Source organism: Hypanus sabinus, chromosome 1 (assembly GCF_030144855.1).
Source record: "Hypanus sabinus isolate sHypSab1 chromosome 1, sHypSab1.hap1, whole genome shotgun sequence".
Classification (NCBI taxonomy): domain Eukaryota; kingdom Metazoa; phylum Chordata; class Chondrichthyes; order Myliobatiformes; family Dasyatidae; genus Hypanus; species Hypanus sabinus.
In genome coordinates, this window is record NC_082706.1 from 177,624,717 (window position 1) to 177,648,040 (window position 23,324).

General features: G+C 38.6%; 2 protein-coding genes across 3 annotated transcripts in view; one reads left to right on the forward strand and one right to left on the reverse strand.

The window, feature by feature from the left end:
- The window catches only part of adhfe1 (alcohol dehydrogenase iron containing 1), a 30,196-nt gene extending 20,678 nt beyond the window's left edge, over window positions 1-9,518 (forward strand). For both annotated transcript variants that reach the window (XM_059982016.1, XM_059982008.1), the window contains exons 9-14: window positions 1,023-1,175; window positions 2,097-2,195; window positions 4,271-4,349; window positions 5,697-5,793; window positions 6,278-6,435; window positions 7,783-9,518. In XM_059982016.1, coding sequence (XP_059837999.1) covers window positions 1,023-1,175; window positions 2,097-2,195; window positions 4,271-4,349; window positions 5,697-5,793; window positions 6,278-6,435; window positions 7,783-7,866 — 670 coding nt within the window. In that variant the 3' untranslated portion in view covers window positions 7,867-9,518. The remainder of the gene's footprint in view (window positions 1-1,022; window positions 1,176-2,096; window positions 2,196-4,270; window positions 4,350-5,696; window positions 5,794-6,277; window positions 6,436-7,782) is intronic.
- A 3,737-nt stretch (window positions 9,519-13,255) lies between these two features.
- Window positions 13,256-17,337, reverse strand: dad1 (defender against cell death 1). Its single transcript, XM_059982029.1, has 3 exons — window positions 17,045-17,337; window positions 14,558-14,690; window positions 13,256-13,394 (listed from the first exon to the last, which is right to left on the reverse strand). Exons 1-2 carry the CDS (start codon window positions 17,253-17,255, stop codon window positions 14,560-14,562), a joined length of 342 nt encoding a protein of 113 aa, XP_059838012.1. The 5' UTR covers window positions 17,256-17,337; the 3' UTR covers window positions 13,256-13,394; window positions 14,558-14,559.
- Window positions 17,338-23,324: the final 5,987 nt, after the last annotated feature.

Below are 23,324 nucleotides of genomic sequence, written 5' to 3' on the forward strand. Positions count from 1 at the left end.
TCTGAAGCTTCAGGCAAGTGCACGTGTGGCCTCTATACACTACACTGTGCTTAGAGTGAACAGTTTTTAAATAGCATCAGTTGCATGTGTTCAACAGCAGAGAATTTTGCCACTGATAGTTGGTGAGAAATAAGCAGTAAAGCAATTCCAAACTGTTTTGCTCACCTCAGTTTCAAGCATTTAGACTTGGAGATGCCAGAAACGGTTGGGAGTGAAAATGAGACTATCTCACTACTTCAACAAGTTAGGAACTACGATGAATTTAAAGGTTTTGACAATCATGTTGATTTGGAGGATGCATTCATTGAATGCATTGTATGAAGGCAGTCCATTACCTGCAGTAGGTGTCTGTGCTGATATTTTACAGTCTGTCAAAAGAACACGGCAGCATACACTGGATAACTTCCTCCATCCATACAGTAACTATCAGGAACTGCAGTTTAGTGGTACTGCAGTAGTATTCTTAGTGTTCTAATTTGTTCTGAGTTTCATATGAATACATAATGTGTTACTCCTCAGTTTTTTATTTTCTTGAAAATAAAACTATTTCCTTGAAACTTCAGCTGATTGGAACAGCTGCTTATTTGCCAATGTCCCAATGAACTGAAAACCACTGTAGTTTTGTGATTTGAATGGATTGCGCTGAATAATGTATTTAGCATCACCACCAAAAGAGCTCCTTTAGATCAGGCCACTTGAAGTTAAACTAGGAGCAGCGTTTGTGGCGAGACTTAAGAGCCAATGTTCAAACAAAAATCTGATGATTCTTCACAAATGAAGATCCATAAATGGTCAAATATTTCATACTGAGCAATTACATTGCTGTGAAGTATATGGACCACCAACCAATCAAATTACTGCCACAGTAACAGAGATATGAATAGTGATTTTAAGAGAACAGTCGGGTAGATAAAACTGAATGTGAATTCATTGATTATTCATAATATTCACATTTTATAAAGCTTAATTTCTCTACAGCAAAAATACTTAAATTCCTGCCACTTTTCTTATTATCCCAACAGCCACGCATTGGAATCCTACACAGCTCTTCCATACAGCTTACGATCACCGTGCCCTCCAAACCCAGTTAATCGGCCAGCATATCAAGGGAGCAACCCTATTAGTGATGTGTGGTCCAAACATGCCCTGAGAATTGTGGCCAAGTACATGAAGCGGTAATGCAAAGTTTAGCACCTCTGTTGCTGAAAACTCTATATAATGTCATGTAGTTTTGTCTTGACAGAGAATCATGGCTTAGAAGCAATTGCTTAAGATAACAGTTAATTTTTTTTTAAATATTTGTTTTCAGGAAAAGAACTGGGATACATAAGGACTTGTTCACAGTGCTAATCACTGTCCCTACCAATTACAATCAATAGGTCAGCATGTTTCCCGGTGTACATGATGAATAAACTCTTCTCAGGCTTCCTGCCAGGTACAGGTATCAATTATAACCAATGTTTCAATTACAAACTCTGCCATCTTCTTCAGGGATGATGCCTGGGGGTGTCCAGTGAGGACGGAATACAGGGATGTATAAATACCACTGGACTGGACATGCCTAGGCATCATCCCTGAAGAAGATAATGGAGTCTGTCATCGTAATGTTGGTTATAGTCAATATCTGTACTTGACTGAAAGCCTGTGAAGTTTATTCAAATAGGTCAGCATATTAATTCCAAAAACTAGCTGGTCCCACCTGATCCCCTGCAGAAACAAAAATCATGAGTTAACACAACTAATTCCTAAAGTTCAGATTTCTCGATTTCCTCTAACTTGAAAGTTGTTGCATTACATCTTAAATATAATTAATATTTATTGGAGTCTATAGTTTGCGTCTGTGATTTATTTTATGTTCCAATCTAATCCTCACAATCTAAAACTCTTCCTTAGTTTACTGTGTGATGTACATTGTTAATTTTTTAACTAGTTATTGTAAATGTTTTCATGAAAATTATATAGTTGTTACACTTTGTATACCTGTATATATTCCAGGTCTGAATTTATTGACAATTACTTGTGGAGTACAATCTTAGCCCAGGTGTGAATTACACAATGCTTTTTAAACATTATTTTTTTCTCTTTAAATCTGCTAGTGCTGCCCAAAATGCTGATGACCATGAGGCAAGATTCAACATGCACCTTGCAAGTGTTTTTGCAGGGATAGGATTTGGAAACGCTGGTGTTCATCTCTGGTAAGCAGTCATGAGCCATGAAGCTCCAAATGTTTCATTTAAGTAAGATGTAAAATGTAATACTTTAGAATCTTATAAAGTGATTTAGCTGTTATTTTTCTTCCATAAGGTAAACAACTGGTTGAAAGAATTCTCACCGTCAAATGTGCCTGTTCACAACTGCTCCACACAATCTGCCTGAATGGAGCACTACAAAGAATGTCTAGAAAAAATCTAATATAAGAAATCAAATGTAGCTTCTTAATGAGGGATCTTCTCCTTTAAGGCTTACGCATGCATGCTACATTGTCCTTTGCTTTTATTGCTAGATTACAGATGCACATAGGAGGAGATAGTATTTTGAAACTTGTCGTGTCTGTTGTTTTCCTTTTGTGAGCCTGGATCATGTAATAATAACAGTTGTTAGAAAATCTGGGTCAAGTCCAATCCAATCCTTACCCAGCATTCATTCACATACAGGTTTCAACCAGGTCTCCAAGTAACAATTAGAGAAAACCTAGTCATCTTTACTCTTCCAGAGTTACAGAAATCAATCATGGTTATTCGAATGCTATGATCACTTAACACAGATTCAAGTAACTTGGCCAGAAATACAAGATGAAGTAACCTTCCCCAGTAAGTTCCTAGAAGCTCAGGCATTCAAATTCCAACCATGATCTTAATTGCCAATACAAGTGTGTTATGAATAATAATCCTGTATCTTCCTGATATAAGATTATACTGTTACATTTCTCCCAAAGGTGAAATGCTGCCTGTCACATCTAACTTTGAGAAAAGAATTCATGCACCATGAAATTAATTATAAACAAATACTGTATATCTGAACTACTTTACTAGTACTTTTAAACTGGTAATGGATTTGTCCTGGCTCCCAGATGATACAGACTGTCATCTATCAAATCTCTTCATAGTGCTCTGCTTTCTCTGCTCCAGTGCCATAATCCAAAGACTATCTTCATCTTTATAGTTTTCTATTCCAGGCTACATCCTTTTGAGTTTATGCACTTAATGATTTTAATTTCCTTTCTATATTATCTTAGGGAAAACTTGGGAGGATTAGATCTAAAATGTACAATATATGTGGCAAACATTTGACTGTACACCCAATGTGTGAGGCAACCTTACTAAACATTTTCCCTGTTCCACCATAGATTTGCTTCCCTAAAGTAAATTTCAAGTACATGAATATGTGTTTTAACATCGGCAAACATAATATAACTACAACCCTACTTTCAAGGAAATGCTCATTCGGAGACTCTGTGTCTGGATTTATCTACCTCATCTACACTTCCAATCTTTCTTTTACCTCCCATATCCTGATATGCTACAGATATATGCATGTTTGCAAAATTGAAGACTTTTTTGTCAGAAACACTTTGGGATTACACTCAACACCCACAAAGCCCTGGAGGAACTTTGCAAGTTGAACAGCATCAATGGAGAAGAATAAACAGTTGATGATTCAGGGACAGATGAAAGATCTCAGCCCAAAACATTGACTGTTTATTTCTCTCCATAGGTGCTGTCTGACTTGCTGAGTTCCTCCAGCACTTTGTGTGCATTGGTCAAGATTTCCAGCATCAACAGAATGTCTTCTGCTTGGTTTTATGCTCTTTCTCTGTTTGTCCAGTGTCTCAGTCCACTAAGAACAAGGTCCAAGTTACAGCCCTTCCCCTCGTTATCACATCCAATTTTCTTTCACATTCATTAACTAATGTTCTTTCTAGATGACATTTACTCTTTAACACCTGAAAATTTTCTACAAATATCTTACAGGGGATCTTGTCCAAGGCCTTGTCAAAATCCATACATACTATATCTATCCATTTCATCCATATATCAATGTAGACATCATTACTTTAAAAAAACATTAAATTGGTTTTACACATGTTCCTTATAACAAATCTATGAAGATACTCAATAATGGTTTCTATATGCTCAGGAATTTTTACCCATAATTTATGATTCTGTTGGTTTTGTTATGAGATTTGTCAAATTATGCAGGATTTTCACAATTCCAGTCACAAGTAGACAAAGATATTGACTTAGGTGTATGTTTTATCTTCCTTTCCTAGCCATGGAATGTCCTATCCAGTGGCAGGATTGGTGAAAACTTTTAAAGCCAAAGATTACAATGTGGATCATCCTTTGGTGGTATGTACAGGTTTTGAATTGTACACACAATTTAACTGTCCATATTAGTTCACATCACAACCAGTTTTAAATGCTATGCAATGCCTTTTCAGTTTTACCCAGTTCTATGCACTGGAGATCACTTCTGGGTAAATTGACCCTGAAGTGAAATTGGGCCAGTCATTTTCCCGAATATTTCATTCAAACATCAAATATCTGATGCTTTCCTGGTGTTAAGCACAGCCCAAATGATGTCTTTATTCACAATCCGTACATTTCAGCCTGCACCTACATATTTTCATACTGTGACCATTATGGAACAATCTCATTAGAACCAGGAGCAAATAGTGCCAGTTTGTTGCCCTTTTAACTATAAAGGGAGTATTTCACTAACAGGCCTGACTGAGCACCTTTAGAAGTGACCAAACTGCTTAAAGACCTCCACAAAGTTTTGCAACAAAACAGTGAGCGTTTATTTTTCCAGTGTTTAACCAGAAATTAATGAGTGCCACAGTATTCCATTAATGGAGGCTGCATTAAGGCCATGGCCAGTCACTCAGGGTGTGTCTGGGCTCCTGAGATTGGGAAAATAGATATGTGTGTCTGAACAAAGAACCTGCTTCCAAACAAAGTCCCCAGAGACACCCTATCCTATTTGGACCTGTCCAATGAACAATACATTTATGGACTTGGGTTTTTCAATGACGTGGCATTCTGTTGTCGTATCTGAACTGTTTGCTCCATGGGAGTCACAGTTATACTGACTTACATTTTCCATGGCACAGCAACTCTTTGCTACATCTTCCAAATTGCTGTTCACTCTTGCAGAAGTGAAATCACTCACACAGGCTTTGTGTTAATAAAGAAACTATTGTGGCCATGTGGTGCCTGCAAACACTTTTATGTTGTTGCTTATTACAGCAAATAATAGAGGTAATGCTGCCAATAAAACTTACTCTTTCAGAGGAAGTGAACACCCCGCCCAGCTAACAGCAGTATCTATGTGTATCTAAAGTCATACCAAACGATTCAGTTTGGTAAAGTTACATTTGGTCATATATTCAACAATCTACTGCAATTTCAGTGAGGAATAGGTGGCATGCCAGACAGTAGAGTGTGCCAACATTGCTGCCTACCCATGAACCCTGGTGGCCACTGGTATTGGTTTATTACTGACACGTGTACTAAGACACAGAGAAAAGCTCGTCTTACATACAGATCAAACCATTTAGATTATTATATTACGTTTTATTTTTAAACAGCAGGAATACATAGACTAGGGGAGGATATCTTGATATGGATGCTTAAGTATTGTTTTGTAGAGGGATTTATGCTACTTTTACATAACTGTGATGTTCTTGATTGCAGCCACATGGCCTTTCTGTTGTTCTGACCTCTCCTGCAGTCTTCACTTTCACAAGCCCCATGTGTCCTGAACGCCATTTGGAAGCAGCTGAGATACTAGGTAGGAGTTTGACTCCTTAACTTCCTCACAAATGAGAGTGAATTTATGGATCAGTCCCTTAATTTCCACTCAAAACTACCGTTTCACAATACGGTTACAAAGACAAATTTATGGATGAACCAAAGCTGAAATCTGACCTGTCTTACTAAATGAGCCACCATTGATTATATTGTTATTATGTTTGTTCATTAATTGTGACTAAAGGAATAAACTAAATGGCTGAAGGTTCGTCCCCTCTTATTGAAATGATGCCAGATTATCTGATATCACCGGGGAGTGCATTCCTCTCCACACAGTCTATGGTGCCATACAAATAAAGCATAGCATTCGATAATTTTTCACATTATTGCCCAGATAAACCGCATAGTCATTGAATTAATTGGTAGTTCCAGATGAATTTTACATATATTGGAATCACATATAAAGTATTGTGCATGCATAGCGTGATTTTCTTCTGATCCTGCAAACTCTGCATCTCTTTCAGGAGCTGACACAAAGAACGTGAAGCGTGAAGATGCAGGATTAGCTCTGGCTGATACGCTTCGGAATTTCTTGTTTGAACTGCATGTTGAAGATGGGCTGAGTGCAGTTGGTTACACTAATGAAGATATTCCCGCTTTAGTCAAAGGAACACTGCCTCAGGTCTGCAGTAACAGTAGCAGAGTTTTACAGGACTATTATTCATTAAAATTATTAAACAAAATGAGTTGAGCTAAAACCAAGAAAACAAGTAAATAAAAAGTGGAACTTCTATGTTAAGCTTTGCTAGTCATGCAAAGAAAATCGGTGCAGTGTAACTCTCTGCTATGATATTAAATGATAGGCAGTTGTACTGAACATCTAGATAAAAGTGGGGAAGGTTTTGTTTTACTGCCATGAATCATCACAAGATAGAACAGTGGCACAAGAGGATCCAGCGATAAAGGAAATAAATAACCTTTTGGCAACCAAACATGTTGCCGCAATGAAGGCTATCTGTAAAGCAGGATTAAACCAAGCAAAAATATATTTGGATTCCTCAATGTAGATACGAGTCTGCAGCAGCAAGTGTTTCTTCTATGCCATATAGTGGACATCAGAGAGAGAAAAATTGGTACAGATAATTTGTTGGCCGCATGATTGCTCCTAAAAGAATGGAGCATTGAACCATTTTCTGGAAAGTGGGCAAGCTACTCCATGGAAAATGAAGTGAAATGACACAATTCTTATTGAAAGATAAATCAATTGGAATGGAAATTTTAAAATTTAAATGGCAAGCGGTGCAGAATATATTTAAAAATAGAATGAGTGATGTATAAAATTGTTGAATGGAAATAGAGGGCTTCATTTATAAGTATCAGATTATCTGGCTAGATTTTTCCTTCTTCTATAAGTTACAATTATTTCACCTAATCAAGGAGGGAAAAATTAGATAACAATAGACTAGTTGGTCCAATGTTAGCTCTCAAACTCTTAGAAATGAGAGATCAGAAAAAGATCAATGAGTTCTCATGAGTGTAGAGACTAATCAAGGGTTGTATTGGAGAAACAAACCCAGACAAGGACAGGGAGACTAACTTCAGTCTTCAACTCCTCATAGCTTCAAATTATACCAACCCCTAGAATACCTTAATTTTTCAAACTTGCCTAAATGAACTGCTGTTACATAACCCAACTGTCTTGAGGAAATAATAGACATCCTTGGAAGCAAGGAATGGGTAGTATTGATAATGAAACATCAGGTACTTACGCTAATGTGGTGATATTCAGTTGAGCAGAGACTATCTTTTATTTCACTTCAGTCTTCGGCACACATACAATAAATAACTTGGGACAAAATTCCTCATTTGAAGTTTGACTTTGAGGCTAGGATGCCATCATTCTCATCATATTTTTCCTTCAGAACATTGTCTACTATCATCTTATTGTTCTGTTACATTGAGAGTGTGTACTGGAAAATAATGCCTTTGAATATTTAAAAATAATAATTTTTCTGTTGATCTGTTTTAGGAAAGGGTAACAAAACTATCACCAAGGCCTCAGACAGAGGAAGACCTGGCAAATTTGTTTGAGTCCTCTATGAAATTGTATTGACCTCTGTGCATAAATACAGAATTCAAAGCTACTTTATAAGGAGAACTCACTGAACATAAAATATACTGCTGTTTGGTATACCAACATGTCAAAGTGGTACTTAAATACGTTACTATGTTTTGGACATGTTACTTTATATGTTACTATAAACACTAAGCTTGTGGAATGTTACTTTTCTGAGTGTCATCAGTTGTTAATTAGGTTACTCCCATGTAATGGTTCCCAGCACAATCCCTGGATCAGTGGAAGGGAAGATGAGTATATAGCTTCATCTGCTTCTGCCAGTCTTCCTAAGCTGAAAATTACACACTACATTGTGTTCAGTTCTGGACAGGACACATTAGGACAAGAAACAGGAGAAATTTAATAGAACAAGACCAGAAGATGGGTTTCAATTATAGAAACATAGAAAAACCTACAGCACAATACAGCCCTTCGGCCCACAAAGCTGTGCCTAACATGTCCCTACCTTAAAAATTACCTAGGCTAACCCACAGCCCTCTATTTTTCTAAGCTACATGTACCTATCTAAAAACCTCTTAAAAGATCCTATCGTATCTGCCTCCACCACCGTTGCCAGCAGCCCATTCCATGCACTCACCACTCTCTGAGTAAAAAACTTACCCCTGACATCTCCTACTCCCCAGCACCTTAAACCTGTTGCGGCAACCATTTCAGCCCTGGGAAAAAGCCTCTGACTATCCACACTATCAATGCCTCTCATCCTCCTTCACTCCAAGGAGAAAAGGCCGAGTTCACTCAACCTATTCTCATAAGGCATGCTCCACAATCCAGGCAACATACTTGTAAATCTCCTCTGCACCCTTTCTATGGTTTCCATATCCTTCCTGTAGTGAGGCAACCAGAACTGAGCACAGTACTCAAGTGGGGTCTGACCAGGGTCCTATAGAACTCTCGGCTCTTAAACTCAATCCCACGATTGATGAAGACCAATGCACTGTTTGCCTTAACCACAGAGTCAACTTGCACAACAGTTTTGAGTGTCCTATGGATTTGGACCCCAAGATCCCTCTGTTCCTCTACACTGCCAAAACTCTTACCATTAATACTATCTTTATAATGGACTATTTAATATAATGGACAGTCTGGAGACATTAGGATTATTCTTACAGCTGAAAGATTGACATTCAATACAGGTTTTCAAAATACTGAGGTTTTAATTGAGTGACTAAGCTAAAATTGTTTATATAGGGTCATAAGTTAGATCCTAACCAGATATTATTGTTTTAAGATTATTGTTAAAAGATCAGAGAGAAGTTGAGAAAAAAAAATTTCTGTTGCAGGATTTGTAAGACATTATCAGCAATGGGCAACAGAAATGTAACTCTGAAAGATAATCAGTAAAGCAAATGCTCATAAGAGTTCATAGCAAGTTGTGTGTTGAGTACAGCTGTGACAACGAGAATGTTTGCTGCATTGGTGTGAGATTCTTTGCATTTCTTAATCCTTTATTCTAAGAACGATCTCATGCCCGGAATAAATACCTATGCCTATATGAAATTTTTGTAACATTATCATAGGGGATTATTTTTAATATAGAGATTGCACTTGTGTAAACACTAAGTGTCAATCCTCCTGTTCTGGTGTTATTTTTAAATGGAATATAAATAAACTTGTATTGTATTGTTCAACTTCAGCTGATATGTAATCCCAATGCCAGAAAAGTTAATGTGCTGTTACATTTATAAAAGCTTGCAGTTTGAGAAATTTTGTGTACAATTTGTGAAGATCCTGATGACGTTAAACTAATTTGAATTTCTACCCATATTGTATTTCACTATCCCCAACATTTAGATTGATGCGCCCAGACAACATCACTGCTGCCTGAATGCATTTTACACTTGCCTTGCTGATTAAATAGTGTAATTGCCTTTTAACATTGTTAAATATTTGAGAAACTAATTGTAAATTATTAACCCATTTTTCACAGCACATACTTTTTAAAAAAATATTTATAATATCTGATCTTCTATCTTAATCCCTTGTTCTGATGTTTTATTTTGATTTCTTTAAAGTGCTTTAATTTAAAAAAAGTACTTTTCACTTCTGGCTTAACAACCTGTTGAAATACTTCAATCTGGTTTCTGCACAGTTTGCCTGCTTGTTAACACCTTCAAAAGACATAACTCGCTTTGTTAAAGACATTTTAGAACTATAAAAAGTCCCGAGAAGTTTTCTGGGTTTTGAAATTGTGACTCTGGGGTAATTTAACACCGACCAGAGATTTAAAACATGGGTTATAACAGGGGTAAGGCCACAACATGGACATCAAATCACTTGAGAGATAAGAGAGCCACCTGGTCATACAAGGAGATCACAGCATGCACCTTTGTAAATCAGTCTATTATTGTCACATGCACTGAGGTACTGTAAAAAGCCTATCTTGCCTATCATTCATACAAATCATTATAACAATCCATTGCAGAATAAAGTGTCACAATTACAGACAATAAGATGCAAGGTCAATAGTGTGGTCAAGAGTTTATCTTATACTAAGAACAATTGTCTTATGACAACAGATAGAAGCTATCCTTAAGCTTGATGGTACACACTTTCAAGAGAAGAGAAAACATTTGGGATATTTATGCTGGATACTTCAGCAAGACAGTGAGAAATATAGACAAGGAGTGCATGGAGGGAAGCCTGGTTTCCATGATGTGCTGAGCTGTGTCCATAACTCCAGTTTTTTGTGGTCACAGGCACAGCATTTGCCATATCAAGGCATGATGTACCTGAATGGGATGCTTTACATGGAACATCAATAAACATTGACAAAGGTCAAAGGGGATTTGACAAACATCTTTAGCCTTCTTAGGAATTAGAGGCACCAGTAAGCTTTCTTGGCTATGGTGTCAAAGAGGTTGGACCAAGACCTCCTCGGAACTTGAAGCTCTCGACCCTCTTGACCTCAGCATATTGATACAAACAAGAGTACATGTACTGCCTCCCTTCCTGGTCAATAACCACTCTTTTGCTGACATTGAGAGAAAAGTTGCTGTCAAGACACCATGTCACTAGACCCCCTATTCCCTTCTGTAGTCTGAGTCATTTGAGATATAGCCCACTATAGTTCAGTGGTCCGATTCAACACGGCACGAGTGAAACACAGCAACAACTTACTGGCAGCAAACAAAACTACTAACTACTTTGTTAATCCCACTTTTTCTAGTAAACAATCACTGCAATCGCCTGTAACTTCCCTTTCGGAGTTGTGCTTTTAAACCGCTGTACGACTTGCCATTTTTGTGGTGTGAAGTCTCAAAGGTGCAGGATATTTGCAGCATGCCATGTACAGGACAAATTGAGGTGCTGGGAGCGAGGAATGAGCTAATATATGGCCATTACTGGAGTGGACCTGGAACCAATTCAAAAAGGCAGATCTGAGGCGAGGCAGCAGGGCCCGAGCCCGACTGAGGAACAAGCCAATGTTTGACTGATTTAAGCACGGGGCCAGACTATAAAAGTCAGGTATGGGCTGAATTGAGGTGGCGAGAATAATCATGGCAGAAGTGTTGCATATCCATACCAATTGTAGTCTGTTAGTCAGGAAATCAAAGATCCACTTGCAAAAAGAGATGCTCAAGTTGTCAGTAATTTGTTGTCAAAGCCATTTTGATTAAAACTTAGGTTTACTGCAATTACTTTATCTGAATTGCCCTCAGGGTACTGTACAAAATGATGTACTGTAATAGATGTAAACAACTCCAATTTTTGTACTGTTGTTAATCATAAAGCTGATGCATTAGTACAGTCAGCTCAGGTTAAACATAATATAACTTGAAGTAACGCTGACAAATCTCTCCTTTCTCCCCTCTCCCCACCAAAATCAGGCAGAAGATACAAAAGCCTGAAAGCACATACCACCAGCCCAAGTACAGCTTCCATCCCTGGCTTTTGAGACTATTGAACAGTCGCCTCATACGAGAAGGTGGACTCGATCTCACAATTTACCTCACTGTGGCCCTGCACCTTATCGTCTGCCTGCACTGCACTTTCTCTGTAACAATCCAGAATTAAATGTCCAATCACTAACACAAGAAAATCTGCAGATGTTGGAAATCCAAACAACACACACAAAATGCTGGAGGAACTCAGCAAGCCAGGCAGCATCTAGGGAGAAGGGTAAACAATTGATGTTTCAGGCCGAGACCCTTCATCAAAACTGAGAAAAAAAATATAAGTCAGAGCAAGAAGTTGCACCACCAAGCACACCTTTCCCTCCACCCCACTTCCGGCTTTCTGCAGCAATTGTTCCCTTGCCATTCATTCCTCCCCACTGATCTACTTCTTGGCACTTATCCTTGCAAGCAGAACAAGTGGTACACCTACCCCTACACCTCCTCCCTACCATTCAGGGCTCCAAACATTCCTTCCTGGTGAGGCGACACTTCACCTGTTGGGGTCATTTACTGTGTCCAGTGTGACCTCCTGTATATCCGTGAGACCCGATGTGGATTGGGTGATGGCTTCGCCGAGCACCTACATTCCATTTGCCACAAAAAGCAGGATCTCCCAGTGGCCATCCATTTAAATTCAACTTCCCATTCCAATATGTCATTCCATGGCCACACTCCATTTGGAGAAGCAACACCTTGTATTCTGCCTGGGAGGCCTCCAACCTGATGGCACGAACATTGGTTTCTCGAACTTCCAGCAATGGACCCCCTCCCCCTCACCATTCCCATTTCCCTCTCATCTTACCTGCCCATCATCTCCTTCTGGTGCTCCTCCCCCTTCCATGGCCTTCTGCCCTCTATCAGGTCTTCCCTTCTCCAGCCCTTTCTTTCACCAATCGTCTCCTCTTCTCTTTGCTTCACCCATCTCTCTTCCAGTTTCACCTATTACCTACTTACTTGTATTTCTTCCTCCCCTCCCCCACCTTCTTTCTGACTTCTCAGCATTTTTTTCTCCAGTTCTGATGAAGGGTCTTGGCCCAAAGCTTTGAAACTTCCCAAGGCTTTTGAGTGCCACTATACAAAATAATTATGAAAAGGTTTGCATGTTTAATTATTAGGCATGATCAGAGTTTTGCTCGATTTCTAATGCTCTCTGAACAGGAGTATGTACAACCTTTTTAGGCAAAAAAATAATTTGCTTGTTTTCACTTCGCATAACCACTTTAAGTCAGTCTGCTCCTATCCCGGCAAAATAGCTAAGTGCAGAAAGTCAATATTGCCTCACCAAAATAACATGTAACATTTGGAATGTTATCCTTGTTGGCAACTTCAATGTTCTGTAACAAAACTGAATTTGTCACAGACAAAAATTAGCTGATTTAATATTAACCTGCAGCTGAATTCAACGTTACATCTTTGACCAATTTCTAATCCATCTTAATTCTCCAGTAACTAATTAAGATATAATCAAGCATTTTGTAAAAGACTCTCTTTAATTTTGTTTTTTTACATATGGAATGAAACAGATTTTGTAAACAAAATTCAGACTGATCCAACGCAGTATCAACACAGGCTCCAAACTGCCGGGGTTACATTATTCCTGCAGCACAGCTACAAAACAAAAAAAAGTTAGGTTACAGTCAGATCAGCTACAAGTTAAAAGGCAGAGCAGGCTGAGTGTCCTACTCATGTTCCCAATTCTTTGTTCAATGCCAACAAATGCCATCTAATTCTGTTAATATACCTTAAATTTTCTCTCAAAATTGTGCCCCTTCACTGGGGAAACATTTTGCTTCCATCACTCAAAATGACAGGTTTCTAAGAATTTTATTTCAAACCCCACTACAGATAAACTCACACCAAGAATAAAGACTTAAGGGCATGATGGTCACATTTCAAATCTCATTTGTACCTTCTGAAATTTAACCTTCATAATTTATGGGCTAGACCCAAACATCTGGTTCACCTGCCGTCTTTCAGAAGTGATGTCAAAATCCATCTACCTTTTGTGATGATCCCATAGCACTTTTTAAAAGAGCATTAAGTTCCTAACCAATACTTATCAGTTACCCATCATCAATACATAACCTAGTCTCTACAGTTCTGTGCACAAATTTTCTTTCCCATTTCTGGTATTAATACAGCAGTAATTATAGACAACTGATTTTACTTATAAGGGGTTAAGTATTTTGAAAAATCCAGAAGTCATTAAAAAATCACTTTGTGACTTGGTGTTATAAAAAATCCTAGCAAAGGAAAATTTCTGATCTATCACATCCCAAAAACTCATGGGGAGAAAAGCACAAGGGAATGTATTTGACTTCATCACTACAAATATTTAATAAGTCAAGCAAGACAAAGAAAATGGCTTTTATAAACTAATTCCAAATTACCCAAGATCATAATCAGGGTAATATTTATTCAGTATCAATTGGGATGGAACTCAGATCAGCCACATTCACAGAATGTATTAATATCATTAATGTCTGTGTGGTACCACAACTAGTTCCACTACCCTTCTGAATATGCTTCTGACATATTTCAAGTTGATATTCTCAGATAACTTAGCATATAAAACTTATTCCACTTTGTTTTTTCATGATTTACATTTCAGGAGAACTGAAAATATGAAGAGTCAGAAGCCAACGAAAGTTAATTCTTTTCTTCCCACTCTAACCAGCTTCACAAAGTTTTACTATTCCCAGCACATTAGACAATACAGTACAAAGAACAAAAAAAAGCTGAACAGCAATTCTTCCACTCATCATACATACCTTCAGCCTATGAAGTTGATCACCACCAAATGAAGGATGGTACTGGCAAAGAGGAAGTCAGCGAATGCACGTTCCGGTGAAATGCCAATGAAATCACCTTTATTCTGAGGATTAATCTGTATCCGCAAACAAACTGTGGTGACAGAAAAAACATCAGGGTTCCAACAAAAAAATACATAAACATAAAAATATTAAACTGACCTTTGGTCACAAGTCCAAAAAGAAGCCCACTATTCAACTTACACTAACCTCTCTGGATGGCAATCAAGAACACAACACCCATTTCAAACACATTCAACATAATTAAAGAGCATCAAGTAATGGCCCATAGAGTATAATGGCATAATAACTCATCTCAATTAAATCAAACGCAGGTTGATTTTTTTTTTAAAACAATTGCACATCACTGGGTTCATTGTTTCTTTTTCCTGACCAGGCAGTTGTGGTAGAGGATGACTTTGTTCCACTCCCATATTGGGACTCATTAGCTTTCTCTTAACCCACAATGAATGGGGCAGGAAATAGCTGATTGTTCCTTCTCCACTATGAAAGGTCATAGGCCAGATATAACAAAGTATCAGTGGAGTTGCTTGAAATTGTAAGAGGATTCAAGTATATCCTTGAACCTTTCCTCCCATATGCCTGGTAATCTCTTCCCATGACAGAGCTCATGAAGAGTGTTTGGTGTTAGGCAAGCAATTGGTACGAGATGCACAAACTAGTGCACATGGCACCCCAATACTGGGGATACTGTATGAGCTGATATAACTGATATTGGTTGACTTGTTCTTCCAATGAGTTTGATGACTTTGAGAAAACAGCATATTTTTCCAGTGCCTAAGATGCTAACTGTTTAACAAAGCACATATAAGGCAGGGGATCACTGTGCAGAGACAGTAAATTATTTATTTAGCGATACAGCACAGAATAGGCCCTTCGAGCTATGCTGCCTCAGCAACACCCCAACAAACCCAATTAACCCTAACCTAATCATAGGACAATTTAAAATGACCAACTAATCTTTGGATTGCAGCAGGAAACTAGAGCACCCAGAGAAAACCTACACATTTCACAGAGCAGGTGGGCAGACACCTTACAGATGGCACCAGAACGTCTGCTGAAACTCTGAATTCCAGAATGCTTTGAGCCATAACAGCATCACACTAACTACTACATTATGCTACAGCAAACTATGCCCCAGATCTGGAGGTCTTTTCTCATAGAACACAGAAAACCTACAGCACAATACAAGCCCTTCGGCCCACAACACTGTGCTGAACATGTACTTACCTTAGAAATTACCTAGGGTGACCCATAGCCCTCTATTTTTCTAAGCTCCATGTAATTATCTAGGAGTCTCTTAAAAGGCCCTATTGTATCCACCTCTACAGTCGCCAGCAGTCCATTCCACACCCTCACCACCCTCTACGTAAAAAACTTGCCCCTGACATCTCCTCTGTACCTACTTCCAAGCACCGTAAAACTGTGCCCTCTCATGTCAGCCACTTCAGCCCAAGGAAAAAGCCTCTGACTATCCACACGATCAATGCCTCTCATCATCTTATATACCTCTATCAGGTCACCTCTCATCCTCCATCACTCCAAGGAGAAAAGGCCAAGTTCACTGTCAAAGGCTTTGCCAGAATATTCAGTGATGTCTACCTTCACTAAGAGATGGTTTAGGTGGGAAGTAGTCTGCACTTGTCAATGTCATGCCTCAAACATCAATTGATAGAGGACTCAGTAAAGCAGCAGAAGCAAATTGGTGATGGACTGGTGGTTTGCAAAATGTCAATGCAAGGCCAACCTCTCCTATGCTTCAGCGAATGCACTCAACTCCTGAACAGGCACCAATTCTTGACTACTGAAGACTGACCAAACTTGGTTATGAAGTGTTGTCATAAGAAAGTTTGTGGTGGCAAAAAGCACTAAAAAAGCTTGACAAAAGTGTTAGGACAATACCATGACAATCCCAAGCACACTGTGGGAAACAGTACCAGCCACTATACATAGCCTATTGCACTTGAGTCCATGGGTTGGGATTACTGTGAAATAGCCTCCTCAAATTTTGCTTCCCACAAAAATATCATCTACAAGAGAAAATTTGCAGATACTGGAAATCTGAGCAACATACACGAAACGCTGCAAGAACTAAGCAGGCCAGGCAGCATCTATGGAAAAGTGTACAGTCGATGTTTCGGGCCGAAACCCTTCCAAGGAAAATCATCTTGTTCTTTGGTGACAAGCAATCCAAAGGGTTTACCAAAATGTCAAACAAAGCTGCATTGCTCCCCAGTACTTACCTCAACCGCCCACAAGACAACCATCCTGACTCACAAACCAGATTCTCCTTCCTTTTGCATATTTTTTTACTTTGGCCCCAGCTTCCCACACTACCCAAAACTCCTGTCTCTCACACAAGGCCCCGCAAAAGGCCTGTACCCTCTCAGCCTCCCCTGCTCCCGATTCTCGAACCCTTGTCCTCACCCGCCAGCACGAAAGAGCCCACGCAGGCGATGAAGCCGGACAGGAACGAGTTGAAGGGGAAGGTGCCGACCAGCGCGCAGTATAGGAACTGGGTGACGCCGCTCAGCGCCATGTACAGCAGGTAGGAGTCGAGCAGTTTCAGCCGGAGAGGAGTGCCGGCCGCATACTCCTGGGAGAAGCGGCTGAGCACCGAGAAAACCGAGCTACGCATTGTCAAAGTGGCGCCTGACTGCGGAAAGGCAGCGCCGCCGGGCAAACACGTCAGCAAACTCGTCCCCACACTAACTCGTCCGACCTGACCCCTGGTTACGGCAGCCACGCAAGCACCGTTCCGCCCTGCTGGTGATCACCACCATTTACAGCTTTTGGCTATTTTTATATGATTTTAAAGCTATTTGTTTCAAAAGAGATCAAATATCCCCTTCAGGATTTAGGCAAGGTGCCTAGGTACTGTTGGAAGTATATTCATTGATTGAAGAGGAAGGAGTGCATCAGATTCCTGACTTGTGCTACAGAGATGATGGAAAGGCATTCAGATTTCAGGGTGCATTTATTCAATTTTTAATGTGGTAGACTATCCGAAACACTTCACAGGGCATTAATAAATAATATTTGTCATCCAGTCACATGAATGGATAAGAAGGGAAGTCACCAAAAGAGGATTTAAGCAGGATTTTAAAGAAGAGTAGGAAATTAGATAGGTTTATGATGAAAATCTCAGAGATTCAAACAATGGCACAGTCACCAATAATAAAGCAATTTAAAGGCTAGAAATGGAAAAGCACAAACACTGTAACTCTCAGAAATTGTTACGGAGTAGAAGCACATTTTGAATACAAATACTTTGAAATCAAGGCTTTGCAAAATCATCATTTATTGTAGGTCAGAAACACAAGGAATGAGTTTCAACAATGATGCGAGTTGCAATCTGGGCCCCAGCAGAATTCTTCCTTGCCTGGAAACATTCATCGACCCCCTGGGTATTTATCCACTTTTATGCCTACTTAAACTTGCCCCACTCCCTTGTTCCAAATGAAGAAAGCCAACAAGCAATGGAAGGCAGATTCCTTCAGGAGGGAAAGTTTCCAGAACCTCTACATCTATCATCTTCAACAACTTTTCAAGCCCGTCCTACGTTTTGTTATATTGTGGATCATCAGAGCAACTATAAATGGTTAATAAAAACACATTTACCAATATCACCAAATAAATATAGAAAGTCATGTCACCATGCAGCAGAGGGTGCTGGACCATGTTAGATTGAAAGGGCAGAATGTGGGATGAGGTTCACAGAACCTATTTTCCATAGCACAAATAACCCAGAATTTCTCTATGATTATCCTCCTTTCAGCTATGTCTGCACTAAGGCATCCTGTCAGGAATCTCACAACTCCCAAGAAAGAGAAAGGAAAGCCAAAATAAAATCAAGACAACTAGAGGAAAATCTGTTCAAATGTCAAGTGGAAAAAGGTAATGATAAATTCCATAAATGGTTAAAAATTCTCATTTTAACCATATATAACCATATAACAATTACAGCATGGAAACAGGCCATCTCGGCCCTTCTAGTCCATGCCAACAATTACACTCACCTAGTCCCACTGGCCCGCACTCAGCCCATAACCCTCCATTCCTTTCCTGTCCATATACCTATCCAATTTTACTTTAAATGACAATATCAAACCTGCCTCTACCACTACTACTTGAAGCTCATTCCACACAGCTACCACTCTCTGAGTAAAGAAATTCCCCCTCGTGTTACCCTTAAACTTTTTCCCCCTAGCTCTCAAATCATGTCTTCTTGTTTGAATCTCACCTACTCTCAATGGAAAAAGCCTATCCACGTCAACTCTATCTATCCCCCTCATTATTTTAACTACCTCTATCAAGTCCCCCCTCAACCTTTTACGCTCCAAAGAATAAAGACCTAACTTGTTCAACCTCTACCTGTAACTTAGGTGCTGAAACCCAGGTAACATTCTAGTAAATATTCTCTGTACTCTCTCTATTTTGTTGATATCTTTCCTATAATTTGATGACCAGAACTGTACACAATACACCAAATTCGGCCTCACCAATGCCTTGTACAATTTTAACATTACATCCCGACTCCTATACTCAATGCTCTGATTTATAAAGGCCACCATACCAAAAGCTTTCTTCACCACCCAAAATCTTTCAGAATCTTTTCCATGATATACATCCTCAGCATTCACTTCGACTGTCAGCAACTGTGGATTCCACCAGTCCAGGTAGGGTAATGGCAGAAGGCCATTTCATTGGCTCTTCACTCAACCCTGGAACACCAGGATGCTCTTTATTGACTCCACCTTGGTATTCAATACTGTCATCCCCTCAAAACTAATAAATAAGCTTCAAGACCTTGGTCTCAATATCTCCTTGTGGACTTGGATTCTCTATTTCCTCACTTGTAGACCACAGTCAGTTTGGATTGGCAACCTCTCCTCCATAATCTCCATCAGCACAGGGTTACCAACAGGCTGTGTGCTTAGCCCCCCGCTTTCCTCACTTTATGCTTATGACTGCGTGGCTAAACACAGCTCTAATGCCATATTTAACTTTCCCTATGACACACTGCCATAGGCCGAATCAAAGGAGGTGATGAGATTGAAAATCTGTCTGAGTGCTACCGCAACAACAACCTCTCACTCAGTGTCCACAGGACCAAGGAGGATGCTGGAGGCCTGGGAGCCAGTCCTCATTGGGGTACTACAAATATAAATGGTAACAGGTGTTAACATTTCAAACGATCTGTCCTGGCTCTAGCACGTAAGTGCCATTACAAAGAAAGCATAGCGATGCCTCTACTTCTCTAGAAGTTGGTGAAGACTTGGCATGACAACTATAACTTTGACAGACTTCTGTAGATGTGTGGTGGAGTGTATATTGTCTGTTCACATTACAGCCTAATGCCCTTGAACAAAAAATCCTTTAAAAAGTAGTGGATACAGCCCAGTCCATCGTCAAGGACCCCCACCACCTTGGCCATGCTCGCTTCTCAGTGTTGCCATCAAGAAGAAGGTACAGGAGCCTCAGAACCAACACCTCCAGGTTCAGGAAAAGTTATTAACCTTTAGCCATCAGGCTCTTGAACCAGCGGGGAGAACTTCACTCGCTTCACTCGCCCATCACTAAACTGTTCCCACAACTTATGGACACACTTTCAAGGACTCTTCATCTCAAGTTCTTGATATTGGTTGCTTTTTTTTCTTTTGTATTTGCACAGTGTGTTGTCTTTTGCACATTGTTGTTTGTCCACACTGCCGGGTGCAGTCTTTCATTGATTATATTGTGTTTCTTGGATTTTCTGAGTATGCCTGCAAGAAAATGAATCTCAGGATTGTATATGGTGTTATCTATGTACTTTGATAAATGTACTTTGAACTTTGAACTTCGATCTAAGTAATCAGAAGACATCCTGATTAAAGGTGTAATTCCTTTCGTACTCATGTTCCCCATTTTATTTTGAGAGGAAGAAAATGTTGTATTCAGGAATCACTGATGTTTTCCACTGTGTGCTATTTTGATTGATCTTCACATCTTCACAGTGATGCCTGTTCCTGAAAACTGATTATTGATGAATCCTTGCATAGTTTTACTAAGCAATTATTGACCTTTTGTTAAAAGCAAGCTTTGTCTTTGCATTATGTTTTTATTACACATTTTGTGACTCTTCTACATACACCATTTTCTCACGTTTTTAAAATGTAGCATGTTCTATTTTCCAAGTGTTGCATTCATTGTTACCGTAGTATCTGTGTATTTGAGACAGAACTTATTGTCTGCACAAACAGACTTAATTGCCAACATCTGTACATTCAGTGCACTGCAATTGTATGTGTTAGTACAAAAAAACCATTATTATCTCATGTAAATTTTGACCCATAGTTCTATTGAATCACAGAACTTTACATTAATAAAATAGGCCATTAAGTAAAAGTATTGTAAACAACATTCTAGATAATTGATTATATAATTAGTTTAATTCATGTATTAACTGTTTGCAATGGAATTAGAAACAGTTAGAAAAGCCTGGATTGGGGACAATCCTGCTACAATTACTCACCACACTTAAGCAACTAAATTGGTCTAAGCAAAGAGCGTAATTCAACATTATGTTAAAGCATTAATTCATCCTTTTCATGAAAACATTGCAATTTAACATCTCATTTAACTTAAAACCTAATTGACATCGTCCAAACATAAATCATACAGCTCTGCATTTAATTTTAAAGCTTCTGTCTGAAGGAGTTCCTTTTGACTTACTTGTCATTTATACAATGGAAGGACAAAAAAAAATAGCATTTCAGTTAACATTGTCCCATCTGTTGAGTTTACTCAAGCTGCTAACTCTCCTCTTGTGAGGCACACAATCCCAAACTGACCAGAGCAACTGTTAATGATTTTATTTACATGAATCAAGTATGAATTTAGCCTTGCCTTCTTTAGAGATTTTAAGAATAACAGATCAACAGTTCTCCAACAAAGTTCATTTGATAATTTTATAATGACTAAAGATGAAATTAATCATGAAATTAACCATAAGGAAGAGTAACATAGATTATCATAATGGATAAATAAAACCAGTTATTACACATTTTAGCATTTGGTCATTTATACCACCTTATGTATGTTCTCTGTGTTGTGATGTGGATCTATACTTGCAGATTATGATACAGTATTTTGCTGCTGAACACAGATCACTGAATTTACCAACTGGTAAACAAATAGCTTTGGCTAGCACATCTGTGGTAAATTATATTTGCATGTGTATCAAAAAATATTTACCTAGAATAGCTAAAATTATTTAAACTTTTTCAGTGGGGTGAATTTTATGAAAATATATTTAGGATGAGGAAAAAAACAAATGGCTGGAACTGTGAAATATAAACAGCAAATGCTGCAAATAACAGACTGGACTTTTGTCTCCATGTAGCCTACTTGATTTATTTACATATGTATGTAAATATATACCATGTGATTTTGTAAAATGAATGACTGTTAAAATCTTTATCTTTGAGTTGGAGACAATTAATTAAATCTAATTGAACTTTAGTCTTTACAGAAAGACAGATGGAGCAAATGGGGGTTCGAATGAAAAATATGGGACAGTAGACAGGTGCACCAGCATTTTGACCCTGTGGCCCAGATAAACAGGATGGTTGGATTAACCCTCTTCTCTTCAGATGTGCGTAACTCAGCCACCACTAGCGGGCGCAGTAACTGGAATTGTACCATGTTTACAGCTGTAACAATGGCCATTTGGACATCTCTACAACGGTCCTCTGCTCCACAGGTGACCCTCACACTCAATGGTTAATAATAGCTTATTTGCAGATCATGCTCTAAAGATCAAGAATAAAGCAGTGGCCCAGTGTTTTTTTGTTGGGGTGCTGTGACCTGTGAAGTGTAATTAATTGTGGCTGTTATTCATCCTCCTGTAGCTGGCAATCCTGACAGATGCAAATATATTGACTAAGAATATAGGAGACACAAGAAGGTGAGATAACTAATTTTTTCCTTTAAACCTAGTTTATGAGCCTCTCTGCTAAGAAATTTATACATGTTTATGTGCTACTCACGTATGAGTATGTTTAAACAACTTGTAAGGTGTCAATATGCAGTCGTTCCCATTATCAAGGAAATTCATGAGTTTTTCATGCTGAAGGTTCTTAATTAATACTAATTAAATGTTAGATCAATTGTAACTGAAACTTACTGGCCATGTGCCGAAGTTGAAGAGTTAAACTGCATTACTGAGTTGTTCTGTCAACTGTAATGTATTGACAACATTTCACCACAAGGGAGCACTCTCTGAGCAAGTTCAATGCAGCCACTAGTCCTTTTTCTGATCATATTTTATTTATATGTAACTTCGAAAAGGAATTTTTTTAGATTATTAATGAGAAATATCCTAAAGTAAAAATTTGAGAATGGTGTGGAATTATATAAAATGTGGTGTTTACTAAAATGCTTTAAACTATATTATAAACTTAATCTCGTAAATTTGGTTTTACAAGAATGGCTATGGTTGTCCTGAAATGATTAAACAATTCCACTTTGAATAAGTTAAAAAACCAGATGATTAACAAAACAAATTCACAGGAAAAACAAAGTTCAGAAGTTATTTACTATCAAATTTACATTTATGTAGTCCTCAATGAAGTAAAATATACCAAGGAATTCCACAGGAGCTTTATCAAACAAAAAAAAATGACATTAAGTCACAAAAGATAATATCAGGGCAGATAATCAAACA

What these genes read in the sequence shown, in the direction of transcription:
- dad1 (XM_059982029.1), bottom strand. Translation starts at nt 17,255, where the DNA reads ATGCGTAGCTCGGTTTTCTCGGTGCTCAGCCGCTTCTCCCAGGAGTAT. An exon ending in GGGCTCTTTCGTGCTGGCGG is followed by an intron (nt 14,691 to 17,044) that starts GTGAGGACAAGG and finishes CTGTCACCACAG; the next exon opens with TTTGTTTGCGGATACAGATT.